This window comes from Oncorhynchus mykiss, chromosome 3, assembly GCF_057628025.1.
Source record: "Oncorhynchus mykiss isolate SJ-2025 chromosome 3, ASM5762802v1, whole genome shotgun sequence".
NCBI lineage: Eukaryota > Metazoa > Chordata > Actinopteri > Salmoniformes > Salmonidae > Oncorhynchus > Oncorhynchus mykiss.
Genome location: NC_143024.1, coordinates 60,085,027 through 60,100,780, shown reverse-complemented (window position 1 = coordinate 60,100,780; position 15,754 = coordinate 60,085,027). Strand labels below are relative to the sequence as shown.

The 15,754-nt window shown below is 42.0% G+C and overlaps 1 protein-coding gene and 1 pseudogene across 25 annotated transcripts in view; both read left to right on the top strand.

Annotated features, from left to right (window-relative positions):
• The window catches only part of grb14 (growth factor receptor bound protein 14), a 46,118-nt gene that overhangs the window by 27,715 nt on the left and 2,649 nt on the right, over window positions 1-15,754 (top strand). For all 25 annotated transcript variants that reach the window (XM_021597097.3, XM_090229719.1, XM_090229715.1 and 22 more), the window contains 9 exons: window positions 6,464-6,585; window positions 6,732-6,806; window positions 6,923-7,060; window positions 8,498-8,608; window positions 8,775-8,870; window positions 9,187-9,249; window positions 13,335-13,451; window positions 13,681-13,750; window positions 14,744-14,831. In XM_021597097.3, coding sequence (XP_021452772.1) covers window positions 6,464-6,585; window positions 6,732-6,806; window positions 6,923-7,060; window positions 8,498-8,608; window positions 8,775-8,870; window positions 9,187-9,249; window positions 13,335-13,451; window positions 13,681-13,750; window positions 14,744-14,831 — 880 coding nt within the window. The remainder of the gene's footprint in view (window positions 1-6,463; window positions 6,586-6,731; window positions 6,807-6,922; window positions 7,061-8,497; window positions 8,609-8,774; window positions 8,871-9,186; window positions 9,250-13,334; window positions 13,452-13,680; window positions 13,751-14,743; window positions 14,832-15,754) is intronic.
• Window positions 10,762-11,759, top strand: LOC149984625 (general transcription factor II-I repeat domain-containing protein 2A-like; annotated as a pseudogene).

Below are 15,754 nucleotides of genomic sequence, written 5' to 3'. Positions count from 1 at the left end.
ATCCTACCCATGCTAGACTTTTATTTATTTGATTTAACCTTTATTTAACTAGGCAAGTCGGTTAAGGACAAATGTTTATTTACAATTACGGCCTACATAAAGACTACGGAGATAGACCACTGCGCCACCCGGGAGGCTTAAGGCGCTGCATCGCAGTGCTAGTTGTGCCACCAGAGACCCTGGGTTTGAGCCCAGGCTCTGTCACAGCCGGGCCGCGACCAGGACGTCCATGGGGCGACTCACAATTGGCCTAGCGTCATCCGGGTTAGGGAGGGTTTGGCCGGTAGGGATATCCTTGTCTCATCGTGCATTAGCGACTCCTGTGGCGGGCCGGGTGCAGTGCATGCTAACCAGTTCGCCAAGTGCACGGTGTTTCCTCCGACACATTGGTGCGGCTGGCTTCCGGTTTGATGCGCGCTGTGTTAAGAAGCAGTGCGGCTTGGTTGGGTTGTGTTTCGGAGGACGCATGGCTTTCGACCTTCGTCTCTCCCGAGCCCATAAGGGAGTTGTAGCGATGAGACTAGATAGTAACTACTAACAATTGGATACCACAAAAAAAGGGGGGTAAAATTTCAAATTAAAATAAAAACTTTTAAACGGAGATGTAATTTATAGATTGGCAGGTAAGGGTGCTCTGGAGCGGCTAGATGGTCTTTACCATTCAGCCATCAGATTTGCCACCACTGTTCCTTTATAGACACATCACTGCACTCTATACTACTCTGTAAACTAGTCATCTCTGTATACCCGTCGCAAAACCCACTGGGTCTATTAGCTAGAGAAGAATGGATTCACTTTTTCAATGCTAGTTAAGGATAATATAGTCCTAGTTATCAAGTTTCACGTTGGATTTATTAACTACAAAAAGGTAAAGGTGTTTTCAATTCTGGCGCCGCTCTGCACACACAAGCTTGTTATCTAGCTAGCTCAAGTTTGTTAGCTTGCTAGCTTAAAGGACATTCAACGTTCCTTCATAGAAGCCACTCCTCCTAGGTTTAATTATGTGGACCTAATTCAGATAATGCATGTCATAGCAATATGCCAGTGCTTCAAGCCTTCTCCTCAACCCTCTCTCGCTCTCTCCCCACCAGCAAAATGTCAGTCGCATCTTGCGCCACAGGCTACACTTGTTTGTCCATTATGCGTGTAAACAACTAGCTTGCCTGCTCTATCCGCACTGATTGGTGAAGTCATTTAATGAACTCAATGTAAAACAATTAATAATAATAATTGATTTCACAGGTTAAAAAAGGAACAGAAAGAAACAATATAAACCTTCACCTTTTCAGAACTTTGTTCTGCTGGTCGAAACAGTGGAACGGAACTAAAGAAAAGAGTGGTTCTGTTCAGAACGAAATGATTGGAAAACAATTTTGGTTCCAACCCCTGTGTTCATCGGACTCTGGGGGAGTAGATAAAGGGCGTCATTGCCAAAATCTCTTAACTATCCCTTTAAAAGGCGCATTGTCAACATTGTGCGATCAGATTGAATCCCGACCTTGAATGTGTGGCATTAATATGAATCAATTTCTTATCTAATGAAACTACACATATTCTCAGTTTCAGGCCAACAATATATGGTGTTGCTCATGGGTGTGGGGAGGTGTGCTCCTTTGTGTTTCATAATACATAATATACGCCATACAGCCAACACTCAAATATTTGCAAGTTTTGTTGTTTACATCATGTTGACTGGAATGTTTTCTGTATGGCATATACATTATGTTGGTATGTGTGCCCCTTTCTGTCCAATGAGGTCATTTCTGTAAAGAATATTTTTCAAGTAAAAATGTGGCCACAATTCAGAGCAGGGAGCACATTTTAAGGTACAGTGCTATGACTTTATCAGTCCCATATTGAGACGGCTTACTAAAAGCCTGTTTCTTGTGTAACTTGCTTAACTTAATTAACGACTAATGTGTATTTATGTCTAACAATGAAGTTATCAATGATTGACCAGTAATTAGACTTATAACGTTTGAATATAAAATATTTAAGGCCTAATACATGACTAATAACACAGAATAAATACCTTCTTAGCTGCTTATACACACACTTATAAACTACTAATTAGTGACTAATATATATCTCTTAAAATAAAGTGATACCCAGTTTTGACTTAAATCTGCTGGAAAATCTATGGCTGTCTAGCCATAATCCCCAACATCTTGACAGAGCTTGAAGAATTCAGAAAATAATAATGGGCAAATATTGCACAGTCCAGGTATGCAAAGCTCCTACAGATTTAACCAAGAAGACGTACAGCTGTAGTTGCTGTTCAATGTGTTTCTAACGTGTTGACTCATGGAGCTGAGTACTTATGCTACGACTATATCGAAGTTATTTAATTTCTAATATATATATATATATATATATATATATATATTTTAAACGCTTCGATATTGCAGAGACACGTGTAGACTCTTTCTGTGGCACACCCGTGTGATTCTGCTCTTTGGTACCACAAGTTGGTCAACAAACACTGAATTGTGCAGCAAAAGTGACTCGTCTTCTATCTTCTAACCATTTCTCAGCAGCATTCTTCACACTTAGATTGCATAACTTACCCATCCGTTCTGTTCATTAGTATTTAAGCATTGATTTAGCTGGAAATGTGCTCTTCTCATTCAACCAGTTTAGTAAAGTGTGTCTTAAAGTTTGTTCCTCTGAGTCTCTTCTCTTCTGCTTTTAATTTGGAATACACATTTTTTTTTTTTGTTGAGATGAATGATAATTGAGAAATGAATAATTCCACTACCCAGTATGTCGTTACGGGAACATCTGGTAATTCTAGACGAATGAAAACCTAAATTAACCAGTCAAAGTTATTGTAGTACTTTGGAAATGAGTCAAAATGTCAGCTAAATGTGTCTTCTCTTCTATTCTTGTAGAGTATTTTTTTTTCCTGATGATGATGATGATGATGATGAATCATTGCATTCAGGAAGTATTCAGACCCATTCCCTTTTTCTACATTTTGTTACATTACAGCCTTATTTTAAAATGGATTACATTTAAATTCTCATCAATCTACACACAATAGATAATACCCCATAATAACAAAGCGAAAACAGGTTCCATTGATCATTCTTAATGTTTCTGCAACTGGAGTCCACCTGTCAGAAATTCAATTGAAAAGGCACACCTGTGTATATAAGGTCCCACAGACACTGCATGTCAGTGCAACAACCAAGCCATGAGGTCAAAGAAATTGTCCATAGAACTCCGAGACAGGATTCTGTTGAGGCACAGATCTGGGGAAGGGTACCAAAAACATTCTGCAGCATTTGAAGGCCCCCAAGAACACAATGGCCTCCATAATTCTTAAATGGAAGAAGTTTGGAACCACCAAGACTCTTCCTAGAGTTGGCCGCCCAGCCAAACTGAGCAATCGGGGGAGAAAGGCCTTGGTCAGGGAGGTGACCAAGAATTCAATGGTCACTTTGACCGAGCTCCAGAATTCCTCTGTGGAGATGGGAGAACCTTCCAGAAGGACAACCATCTCTGCAGCACTCCACCAATCAGGCCTTAATGGTAGAGTTGCCAGACGGTAGTCACTCCTCAGTAAAAGGCACATGACAGCCCGCTTGGAGTTTGCCAAAAAGTCACCTAAAGGACTCTCAGACCATAACAAACCAGATTATCTGGTCTGATGAAACCTGGCACCATCCCTGTGGAAATGGGCAATATTTGCCCATTATTATTTTCTGAATTCTTCAAGCTCTGTCAAGATGTTGGGGATTATGGCTAGACAGCCATAGATTTTCCAGCAGATTTAAGTCAACTGGGTATCACTTTATTTTAAGAGATATATATTGGATGGGGAGCGTCGCTGCACAGCTATTTTTAGGTCTCGCCAGAGATGTTCGACTGGGTTCAAGTCCGGGCTCTAGCTGGGCCACTCAAGAACATTCAGAAACGACCTGAAGCCAGGCCTGCGTTGTCTTGGCTGTGTGCTTAGGGTTGTTTTCAGGACCCCAGTCTGAGGTCCTGAACGCTCAGGAGCAGGTTTTCATCAAGGACCTCTCCCTCTCCTCTAGGGAGAGGTCCTTGATGAAAACCTGCTCCTGAGCCCATCCAACCTGACAGAGCTTGAGAGGATCTGCTGAGAATAATTCACGGAAATTCCCAAAATACAGGTGTGCCAAGCTTGTCGCGTCATACCCAAGAAGACTCGAGGTAGCTGCCATAGGTGCTACAACAGTTTTACAACAGTTTTATTGTTATTTTTATTTATTTAACCTTTATTTAACCAGGTAGGCTAGTTGAGAACAAGTTCTCATTTATAACTGCGACCTGGCGTAGTAGAGTAACGGGTCTGAATACTTATGTAAATGTGATATTGAATTATTGTTTTTTTATAGTACATTTGCAAAAATGTATAAACCTGTTTTGATTTTTCTTTATGGGATATTGTGTGTAGATTGAAGGCTGTAACGTAACAAAATGTGGAAAAGGTCAAGGGGTCTGAATACTTTCCAAATGCACTGTATATGTTGGTATTATAAAGTCAAACTGTAAAGAACTAGGGTTCCAAAATTCCCAGGCTGGGAGATTCCTGGATGTCCTGCTTTTTCACTCCTAATTCTGGAAATATTCTAGTAACCGGGATTTCTGGAAAACCTGGGAAACATTATTCTACAACCCTCAGCATCTGTTTTTCCATGTTATCATACTGACACACACTGTTTTCCGGTGCAGATACATTTACAGATACAGTTCTCTCTATTCCAGAGCAACTTACAGTAAGCAGTGACTGATTACATTTTCATACTTTTTTCTTCTTCTCCGTACTGGTCCCCCGTGGAATTGAACCCACAATCCTGGCGTTGCAAGCACCATGCTCTACCAGCTGAGCTACACAGGACGTACACAGGACGTATACAGGCTCTGTCCCAAATTGCACCTTATTCTCTTTATAGTGCACTACTTGTGACTAAGGCCCATAGGGCTCTGGTTAAAGGCAGTGTACTATATAGGGCATAGGTTCCCATTTGGGACACCCACACATCAGTTCCTCTTAACATTTTTAAGAGCCCTTAGAACCTCCTATAATGATATGTGGCCCGATTCACTCATCATCTTGGTCAAGCCAAATAAAGCTTGTGCTCCTCTTGTACAATTTAGTTGAAGTGCATCTGCTTTGACTGAGTTTGTCATAAAGTGCTGCTGAAATGACAGTATCAGTCAAAAGTTTGGACATACCTACTTTGATGAATCACAAATCTAAAATATATTTTGATTTGTTTAACATTTTTTTTGATTACTACATGATTCCATATGTGTTATTTCATAGTTTTGAGGTCTTCACTATTATTTTACAATGTAGAAAATAGTCACAATAAAGGTGTGTCCTGACTTTTGACTGGTACTGTAATGTAATATTTTTTGTAAAGCCTCTCAGCACTTAATGCGGTGCTCGTGTTGAGATGAAATGCTGCTTTTCAGACATGAAATGGGATTCCTAATGAATACATTTGTGAAAATAGGCCACTAAAGATACTAGATAGACCTTGCTGAGCAATTCCACGGTAACAGAATGCTGCTGACACGTATATTATGCCAAACAAAAAACAATGATTGTGAAGTTAAACCATACAACTTTATGCATGCAAGTACGACTTTTAACAATTTCCCCCAAAAATGTTGACAAAATCAGATTTACTTGAACAGTGCAGATGCGAAGTTTGGAAACAGTACAAACAGCACAAACCATCCTGACCAGCATAACCACCACCTTGCCTTGACTCAAACGGCTGTGCAGTGTTCCAGTGTCCAGACGACTGCTTTCCATTGTAACAGTTAATATTCATCTGAGTAATGTTTGATAATACGTCTTACAGTCGTACTGTAACTCCCACATTAAAGCTGTGTATTAATCTATCTCTAATTAAAGGGTTAATAATCAATCTGCACCGTTTTAGAGGTAGCAAAGCACATGCCCTGCTCTGACGCAGGCCTTATTGTACTGTATGTGGGCCCTGGGCACTAAACCAGTTTATATTACTGTTATGAATCTGAACAGCTATAACCACTGTATTGTGTACTGTATGTGGGCCCTGGGCACTAAACCAGTTTATATTACTGTTATGAATCTGAACAGCTATAACCACTTATGTGTACTGTTGTGTACTGTTATTTGTACTGTATTATGTATTGTTATGTGTACTGTTGTGTGTACTGTATTGTGTATTGTTGTGTGTACTGTATTTTGTACTGTTATGTGTACTGTATTGTTGTGTGTTATGTGTGTTGTGTACTGTTGTGTACTGTATGATCACGATTATATGTTTGAACGTCTGATAACTTTATTCTAAACCTTAATGTTTGACTATATGGTATTGTGAGGAGGAACTTTGTTGGATACTGTATATTTTACTAACTATCTTTCTCATTTTCCCTCTTTTTTTTGTGTGTCTTTTGTGGTTTCTACGTTGACATTTCTTTCTCTTGTTTTGACCAGAAAGAACCATAGAAGACCATGAATCTGTGATGGAGGTGCTGTCCGGCTGGGGCATGGACACAGACAGTCGCCTATATTTTCGGAAGAACTATGCCAAATATGAATTCTTCAATAAACCGCTGGTAAGACCAGGATGTGATTTGCAAAACAATTTTGAACTAATTAGTACATTACACCTCCTGTTTTCTAAATGCACTCAGCTGACCCAGTAATGGATAGCTCGTGTGTGTGTGTGTGTGAATGACTGATGTTGTTTTCATATTGATAGGATTTTTTCCCAGATCACATGGTGTCCTTATCAAGTGAAACCAATGGGATTATGAACCATTCTCAGCTAATACAGGTATCTATTAAGCAACATTCTACTTGTTGCTTCACTTTAAAGTCTGTGTCCGGGAAACCGTCCCCTCAGTGTTGCTGCTACACTATTTAAGGACTATTTTTCTTTCTGTCCGACAGACATTTCTCAACTCAAGCACTTGTCCAGAGATCCATGGGCACCTCCATGCCAAAGAACAAGGCAGGAAGTCTTGGAAAAAGTTCTACTTTGTCTTGAGACGGTCAGGTCTCTACTTCTCCAACAAGGGGACATCAAAGGTCAGTCAATAACATTTGTTCTAGAAGTGTGTAGTCTATAAATGTTTCAATGTTAAAGTAACTGTCCTCGTGTCTTTCCAGACTTCAATGAAACATGGCCTTTAATGAATTACAATATGAATGACAAAGATTTCCTTCAAAAAGGGTTAAAAAGTAGTGTTTTTGCAACAAAAAAAAAGCAAGTAGGTTTAAGGAGAGAACTGTTGTTTTACCTGCTGCTGTATGGGTTCATGTGAGAAGCCTGTGTCAATTTGCCAGCGTGGTGTGGTGTACAGTAGGGGAGTAGCTAGCTCTATTGTTCCCTGGCTGCTCTGTGGAACTGGTTGAGCTAGCTTTCCCTCAGGTCAGATGGCATGCCACTGCCAAGGACTGAGCCCTCAACACCCACGGATGACAGGTGAATCTTAGACCTGCACAGCACAGCACTGTGCCAAGCTAACCACTTCCCCCTCTCCCAACTACAGAAGAGCTGTTCTTTAGACTAGAAGCACAAAATGACCCGGGTTTGCAATCTCCAATATAGGCAATCCAATTAGTAACAGAAGTTGGATTTGATTTAATTCCTTTAGTTTGATATCATGTGATTTATGCTCAAGAGTATATTGGGTTTGGCTACAATTTTGGTTGATGTCATAGACATTGCAAGTCGGTCAACACATACACAGACAACTATACCTACAGTCAAGTCCATAATTATTCTAACCTCGATAAAGATGGGCAAAAAATACTCTATAAAATAAATAATACAAATACTGAGCTAAATTGTATGCAAAAACATTTTGGGTTGAAATTATAAAGTTTTTTTATAATGCAATTGCTCAGAAATAGATTATTTATTTTATACAGTCTTTTTTGCTAATCTTCATCAAGGTTGCCAATAATTATGGACCTGACTGTACCTGTGCTTGACACTGTGCAACAGGGAAGTGAGAATGTTGTGTCGCAGTCACATAGTTTCAACAATGGTTTGCTTTGTGCTCCTCATTTGGCTCCCTGACAGTATGCTTACAGTATTAATAAAGCTACTATCACTTTGTCACATATTTGGTCCTATCTTTAACACCTAATATACATACTAGCCACACCTACAGTGTAATGGATAGGGCAATACTATTTGCTTGACTATGTTGAAGTGTGCCAACCTTGTCTCAGCTCGAAGGAGTCTGCAGCTAAAACAACGATCACTTTTAGTCTGTGATCATCATGGACCAGGGCACTTGCTTAGCATCTGTCCTCAACCCTGGGCACCCCTGCATTGTTCACATTTCTACCCCGATCCCTCACATAGTTGGATTTGTAATGGGACTTGAGGCTACTCTACAGTGGAATGCAAGAAGAAGCCCTGGTTGCAATGGGGGGTGTGATGTGACATAAACACAATAATGAACACTGAAAGGCATGTGGAGATTTGAGACGTTTCTTGTTCTCTCTTCACAGGAACCGAGGCATCTTCAGTTTATTGCCGAGTTCAGTGACGGCGACGTCTACACGTTACTATCGGCGAAAAAGCTACACGGAGCGCCGACGGACTATGGCTTCTGTGTCAAGGTACTTTTGCATTTTCTATCTATAAACCTATACTTTGGTGTTTTACAATGTTAAGTTATTCAATGGAACTCTTTATCCCATCAGGCGCAATTAAGGAAAGGAAAGTCATTTCCGAGTTCTGTTTGATAAACCCATGCTTTCTCTTCATGATGATCCTCCACTCCAGTCTACTAAGCATGGCTCTCCCCGAGACCTCAAGCTGTTGTGTGCAGATGATGAGCAGACCAGAACCTGCTGGGTCACTGCCATGCGCCTCTTTAAGGTAGTCACCATGCTGCCCCCTTATCACATCCTCTGTCTGTGTGCGTCCCAAATGTACACCCTATTCCCTATATAGTGCACCACCGTTGACCAGGGCCCATAGGGGTCATAGTGGTGCACTATGTAGGGAACAGGGTGCCATTGGGGATGTAACCTCTGTCAAGTGTCTACAGATCTCCAAAGTCAGCACAACTCTAGTAGTGTGGTCTTTCCTGACCCCCAACTGACTACTTACTGTATGCCGTCCATCCATGCCTCATCGTGTCTGATCGGTGCCTACTGAACAACGTTCTCACCTACTGTTTTTTGTGTTGCAGTATGGGTTGCAGCTGTACCAAAACTTCATTCAACCACACCAGAAACAGAAAACTTCACCTATGGTAAGTGGTGTGTAAATACCAATGTGCCGGTACACCGTTTTAAAGCACATGACCCAGGACACACAGTCTACTATTCATGCCGGAGTGATCTTCTAGAATAGTCTAAAATGAAAGTGTTTCCCCCTCAAATTCCAGTAATTCTGTATGTGTAAACACATGTTCTATTTTGGGCACTGGAACATGTTCGAGGAGCCTGGCTCCTCTAAAAATAACCCGAGATCAGCTGCTCTCAGACTTAACACCTCGTCACTTCTACTTTGCTGTCAGAGGAATGCACAGAGTGTCCAGGCATGGGTCTGGGACCCTGAGCTCAGCGCTGCAAAGGGAAGGGCTAAGATGCATCTCAAATGGCACCCGATTCTCTATGTACAGTAGTGCACTTGTGGTCAAAAGTAGTGTACTATAATTGGAGAAAGGGTGCCATTTGGGATGCACACCTAGACTAACCCAGCTTCTGAGAACATGCTTGGGGAGTATATTAGGTTAGGGTACAGGATATACTGTAGAGGGGTCATGGCGCTGCTTAATCTCCTTTACCCTGCCGTACAGCCGCTACAGCCTAGAGCAGCCAAACTCAACTGGCGGATCGCCGTCCGTCTCCGGACCCAGTGAAGGGTCAATACGGACCGGACAACGTCGTAATTTGTTATATAAAGTAAATCAATAACTTTTGAAAGCTTTTTAAAAAATCTACCGGGCGTATCGACCGCTAACTCAGCATCCTCTCTTTCTCTCAAAAACAACGGCCACTTCAACAAGTGCCCTGCCTAATCCAATCGCGTGGTTATATGCAAATACAAGAGGCCGCGTCTTACCCAATAACATCAATCCAAATATCCTCTGTGGAACCTTGGGACAAGCAGGCAGAAAGATTTTACTGCGGCTCAACTGTTAATATCATGGATGGGAGCTTAGTTACCAGTATCTTTGTTAATATGGCTTGTTAAAAAAAAAAAACCTGGTGCTGAAAACCATATAATCAAAGACAAGTGGACGGAACAGTATGTATTTATTCTCCCCGCAACTAGCACAAAACCAATGTGCTTGATATGCAGTGAGTCCGTAGCCCTCCTGAAAAGTGCCAATGTTAAGCGCCATTATGAAACCTGGCATAGTAATTTAGATCAAACGTATCCTCTGAACACAGAGGTGAGAACAAATAAGATTAACCAACTAAAATTCCAATATGAGAGGTCCAACAAAGTCCTTGTCAATTCCCGGACAATTCCCGGTTTTGGGAAAACACAACACAAACCATTTCAGACGCTGAGATGGTAAAATAATGCATGTGTGAAGTTGCGGACACCTTGCTCGAAGATAAAAAAAAAAATAATGTTTTTAAAAAAAGATGAGCTCAGAGAAAATATCAAACAGATCCCACTGTCAGATTCCACAGCAATGAGGAGAACCGAAATATTAGCTGAAGATTTGACTTCACAACTTGATGAGGCCATTCAGAATATACCATTAGCTATGGATGAATCAACAGATGACACTGATAATGCCCAGCTTCTGCTGTTTGTCAGATTGTATAATTCTGTGGGGAGCTGTTGGGCTTATCAAATCTAGAAGCACACGCACACACACGGGGAGAGGATATCCCATGAGGTCATCAAAGGGATGCTGACAAAAAGCAGGAGAGATCTGAAGTCTGTGGTCTCCATCACAGATCCAGCCATGATAGGAAGAGGAAGGGGACTGGGGGACCACCCTGACCTGACATCATACCACTGCATCATCCATCAATCTGTTCTGTGTGCCAGTCTGGGGAAAGAGTATTCTGAGGTCATGACAACGATGATGAAACTGATCTTTTTGAGAGCAACATCATCCCTACAACACTGCCTGCTACGAGGCTTTCTGACAGAAGCCCATGTCAGTTTTGCTGACTTACGACTGCACAACAATGTCAGGTGACTCAGCAAAGGCAGGGTTTTGGACGCTTTTGGGCCATTCGGAAGGAAATCAAGGCTTTGTTATCAGAGCAAAAGAGTGACAAGGCAACTCAGTTTTTGGAAGATTAGGAGAAGATGGGAACAGATGCATTTTTGACAGACATTACATCACACCTCTATCAACTGAATGTTAAGCTGCAGGGATGGCACAACACAGTGTGTGATGTGATATGATAACAGCAGTCCGGGCTTTCCAGAAGAAATTGGAGCTTTTCAAGAATGATCTCCAGGGAGAACTTGTCCACTTCCCTGATCTTCTGGTGCAAACGCAGGGAGACAAAGATGTTCCCTAACCATGTTGATTTCCTCCAGAAGCTGATGGATAACTTCAAGGCTGGCTTTGATGACTTCATTGTTGGGAGAGAACTGCTGCTGCAGAACCCCTTCTTGGTCACAAATGTGACGTTGTCTCACTGCAAATGGAGTTGATTGAGCTGCAAGAAAATGTGCCTTTGAAGGAGCAGACTGGTGACTGTGACCCTGTTACTTTCTGGGGAAAGATGGTGCCTGCAGCTGATGTCCCTGTTCTCAAGAAACTGTCACTATACATCCTGACCATGTTTGGCTCCACATACAGCTGTCAATCAGCTTTCTCCACAATTAACTTTATTAAAAACAAATACCGCTCCAGGCTCACCAATGAACAACGGCACCAGCGTCTCAAGAGTTGCTCTCACACCATTTTGTGCCAAAGTTCAAAACATTGTGAGGAGACCAAGTGTAATTTCTCTCATTGATGCAAGGGCAAGGCCCAGACTGACTTCTACATGAATATTGCACGGCCCACAGAGACATTATGTGCTTTCAGATGATCCTTTTTGTTAAACTCTCCTTTGTTCTCCAGAAAACATGCGCTTTGTTTTTTATTCAAGGCCCATGTACAATTGTTCACAGTGCACTTTTTGCATAGACAATTATGCAACCACTTTTTGTTCTTCAGCGACGTTGCTGCAATGTTGCACAGGTTTAATGTTTATCTTATATATATAACATGTTTCCTAATTCGTAGACGACCATGTTTGTTACTGCGGCTGTACCACAGCGCCGATAAGGGACGATATCCATCTGGACCTTTGCCACCTAGGACATTTGTGTCACTGAACCTTCTCAAATAGTAGTTGAGTACCCCTGGCCTAGAGCACAGCACGCCACTAGCACACCGCTAGACTGCCGGACAAAGAATTCGATCTTAACAGAACCGAACTGAAAACTGAATTCGATCTTAACAGAACCGAACTGAAAACTGAGACATGTCAAGGAAAGGAGCAATCGGTTTGTTTGCACAGTGATGTCCAGGAACTCCAGAATTTATATTTACATCGTCCGAATGGACCGGAGAAGAGTCTCTAAGAAGGATTCAAATGTTTTTACCTTAAAGTAAACACTAGCCACTTTGTTACAACTAACCCACTGTTCCCCAGGTGCCGAAATTGTGGATGTCGATTATGGCAGCCCCCCCCCCCCGCACCTCTCTGACTCAGACACATTTCAGTTGAATGAATTCAGTTGTACAACTGACTAGGTGGTATCCCTCTTTCCCTTTCCTGAGGTTAGGGGAGTGATAGAGGCAAATCATGGTGATTTTTTTTAATGGCTTCTCACTCACGAATTGTTTTATTTTTTTAATGTATATTTAACTAGGTAGGTCAGTTAAGAACAAATTCTTATTTACAATGACGGCCTATCAAAAGGCAAAAGGCCTCCTGCGGGGACGGGGGCCTGGGATTAAAATAAATAAATATAGGACAAAACACACATTACAACAAGAGAGACAACACTACATAAAGAGAGACCTAAGACGACAACATAGCAAAGCAACAACAACATAGCAATCCTAATCCTGATAAGAAATATTTTGTGTGTGTGTGATTTATTTATGTGCTCGTGTGTCATTCTATTCACATCCACTCTAATCTCCAGTCACTTGAGCCCATTCTGCTCGGAATCATCTAGAAATTATACTCAAGTCACACTTCTCAGACACTAGATGGCAGCATAATACCACACACAGAAAGCATGAATGTGCTTCTCCTATAACCTTTCACTCACCGTCTGTTCACGTATTTCAACACTGTATACTTACACTGTATACTCGTAATAATATATACTACCTCAAACATATATTTCCAGAGAAGTATCTCCGAGAACTCCTTGGTGGCCATGGACTTCTCGGGACACAAGAGCCGGGTGATCGAGAACCCATCGGAGGCGCTGTCCGTAGCCGTGGAGGAGGGGCTCTCATGGAGGGTAGGCCATTTGGTTCTCTCTCTGACATAATTTCTCTCTACTCAGCATGACACACTAGACACACTGGTCCTGCAATAGTGCTTAAAGGATTATTTTACCATGACTGAATACCTGACAACAGATGCTTTGTCAATGCCCAAAATGTGTATAAGGTGTGAAATGATGATGCACCCATGTGAAAATAGTCCAAGCGTGTGATACTTGGAACTCCTCCTCTCCTTCCCTTCAGAGGAAAAGCTGCCACCGTCTGAGCTCCCATGGAAGCCCATCCACCTCCCAGAGTCCCATGTCAAACATAGGTTAGTAGAAGTTTTTTTTTTTTACCATGCAGGCAGCAACTCCCCGGAATGCAGTCACATCCCTACTGACCAGATACACTGGACTTAAAGGTGCTACATGTAGAATGTATCAACCATGTGGAAGCGAGGTGAATTGTAACAACACCTATGCTGTATTTCAAACAACCCCCCCCCCCCCTCCCCCGCATCCCATTTTTCCTGTAACATGGTGAAGAGGTTAGTGCAGTCCAGAATCCTTGATGTCCCTATCCTAAACCCTAACCTTACCCCGTTGAAATTGACATTTTTAAATCATTAGGGTTAACGGATAGCATGGACCAAACAGCTGTAAAAACTATATTTTTTGTTTTTGAAAAGATACAATGATTCCCGACACTATGTGAGAAAACAAACTGTAATTCAGCGACGAGTGTAGAATTTTAGCAACCACGATATAACAGCGCGACTTCTACATTGCCCGCTTTCCCCAGTCTGCTTTTGTTCAATGTGATCGAGGAGGAGATGACCATGCCTCTTCGTGACGCCGATGAGAGGGAGGGTGCCGTTTTCCCCAGAAGCCGGTTTGGCTTTTGTTGTCAAATAGAAAGTCTGTATTTTAGAATACGATTTTGTATTGGCCCAAAATAATTTTGGGGTGAAAAAAATATTGTGAAACACTATTATTCCACTATAACTGCAGATATATTATTACAATATTAAATTACAATGCAAAGATTCTACAAGTAGCTAATTTAATGACTCAGCCACCAGTGTCTACTCCCTTCCGGCGTCAAATCAAATTTTATCTGTCACATGCGCCGAATACGCCAATCGTTTGTGTAAAGGGTTCTACCTGGAACTAAAAAGGGGTCTTCAAAGGTTTCTCTTATGGGGACAGCCGAAGAACCCTTTTAGGTTTTAGATACACACTCGTCGAAGAAAGAAAAAGGTGCTATGTTTTCCTCCATTTGGTGCCTAATGACATTCACCATGGTCGCCCTGTGTGTTTTGCAGCCCTCCATATGGCCCAGCCCTGGTTCCAGAGCAAACTGTCCAGAGATGAGGCACATCGCTTAATCACTCAACAAGGTCTAATTGATGGGTGAGCAGCATCAGACACTTTTCTATGTGTTTTGTCGCAAAGAACCGTAAATATACTGAACAAAAAATAGCAACGCAACATGCAACGATTTCAAAAGAAATCAGTCGATTTTAAATTAATTAGGCCCTCCCTAATCTATGGATTTCACATGAGGGAATCTGTTGGCCACAGACACCTTTAAAAAATAAAGTAGCAGCGATGATCAGAAAAGGTGTGTGATGTGACCACCATTTGCCTCATCTCCTTCGCATAGTATTGATCAGGCTGTTGATTGGCCTGTGGAATCTTGTCCCAGTCCTCTTCAGTGGCTGTGCGAAGTTGCTGGGTATTGGCGGGAACTGGAACACGCTGTCGTACATGTCGATCCAGAACATTCAAAACATGCTCAATGGGTGACAAGTCTGGTGAGTATGCAGGTCATGGATGAACTGGGACATTTTCAGCATCCAGGAATTGTGTACAGATCCTTGTGACATGGGACTGTGCATTATCATGCTGAAACATGAGGTGATGGAGGCAGATGAATGGCACGACAATGGGCCTCAGGATCTCGTCACGGTATCTCTGTGCATTCAAATTGCCATCGATAAAATGTAATTCTGTTCGTTGTCCGTAGCTTATGCTTGCCCATACCTTAAGCCAACCACCACCGCATCTCTGTTCACAAAGTTGACATCAGCAAACCATTTGCCCACACAACACCATACACGTGGTCTGCGGTTATGAGGCCAGTTGGACGTACTGCCAAATTCTCTAAAATGACGTTGAGGGTGGCTTATGGTAGAGAAATGTACATTCCATTTTCTGGCAATCACTCTGGTGGACATTCCTGAAGTCAGCATGCCAAATGCACGCTCCCTCAAAACATGATACATCTGTGGCGTTGTGTGACAAAACTGCGCATTTTAGTGGCCTTTTGTTGT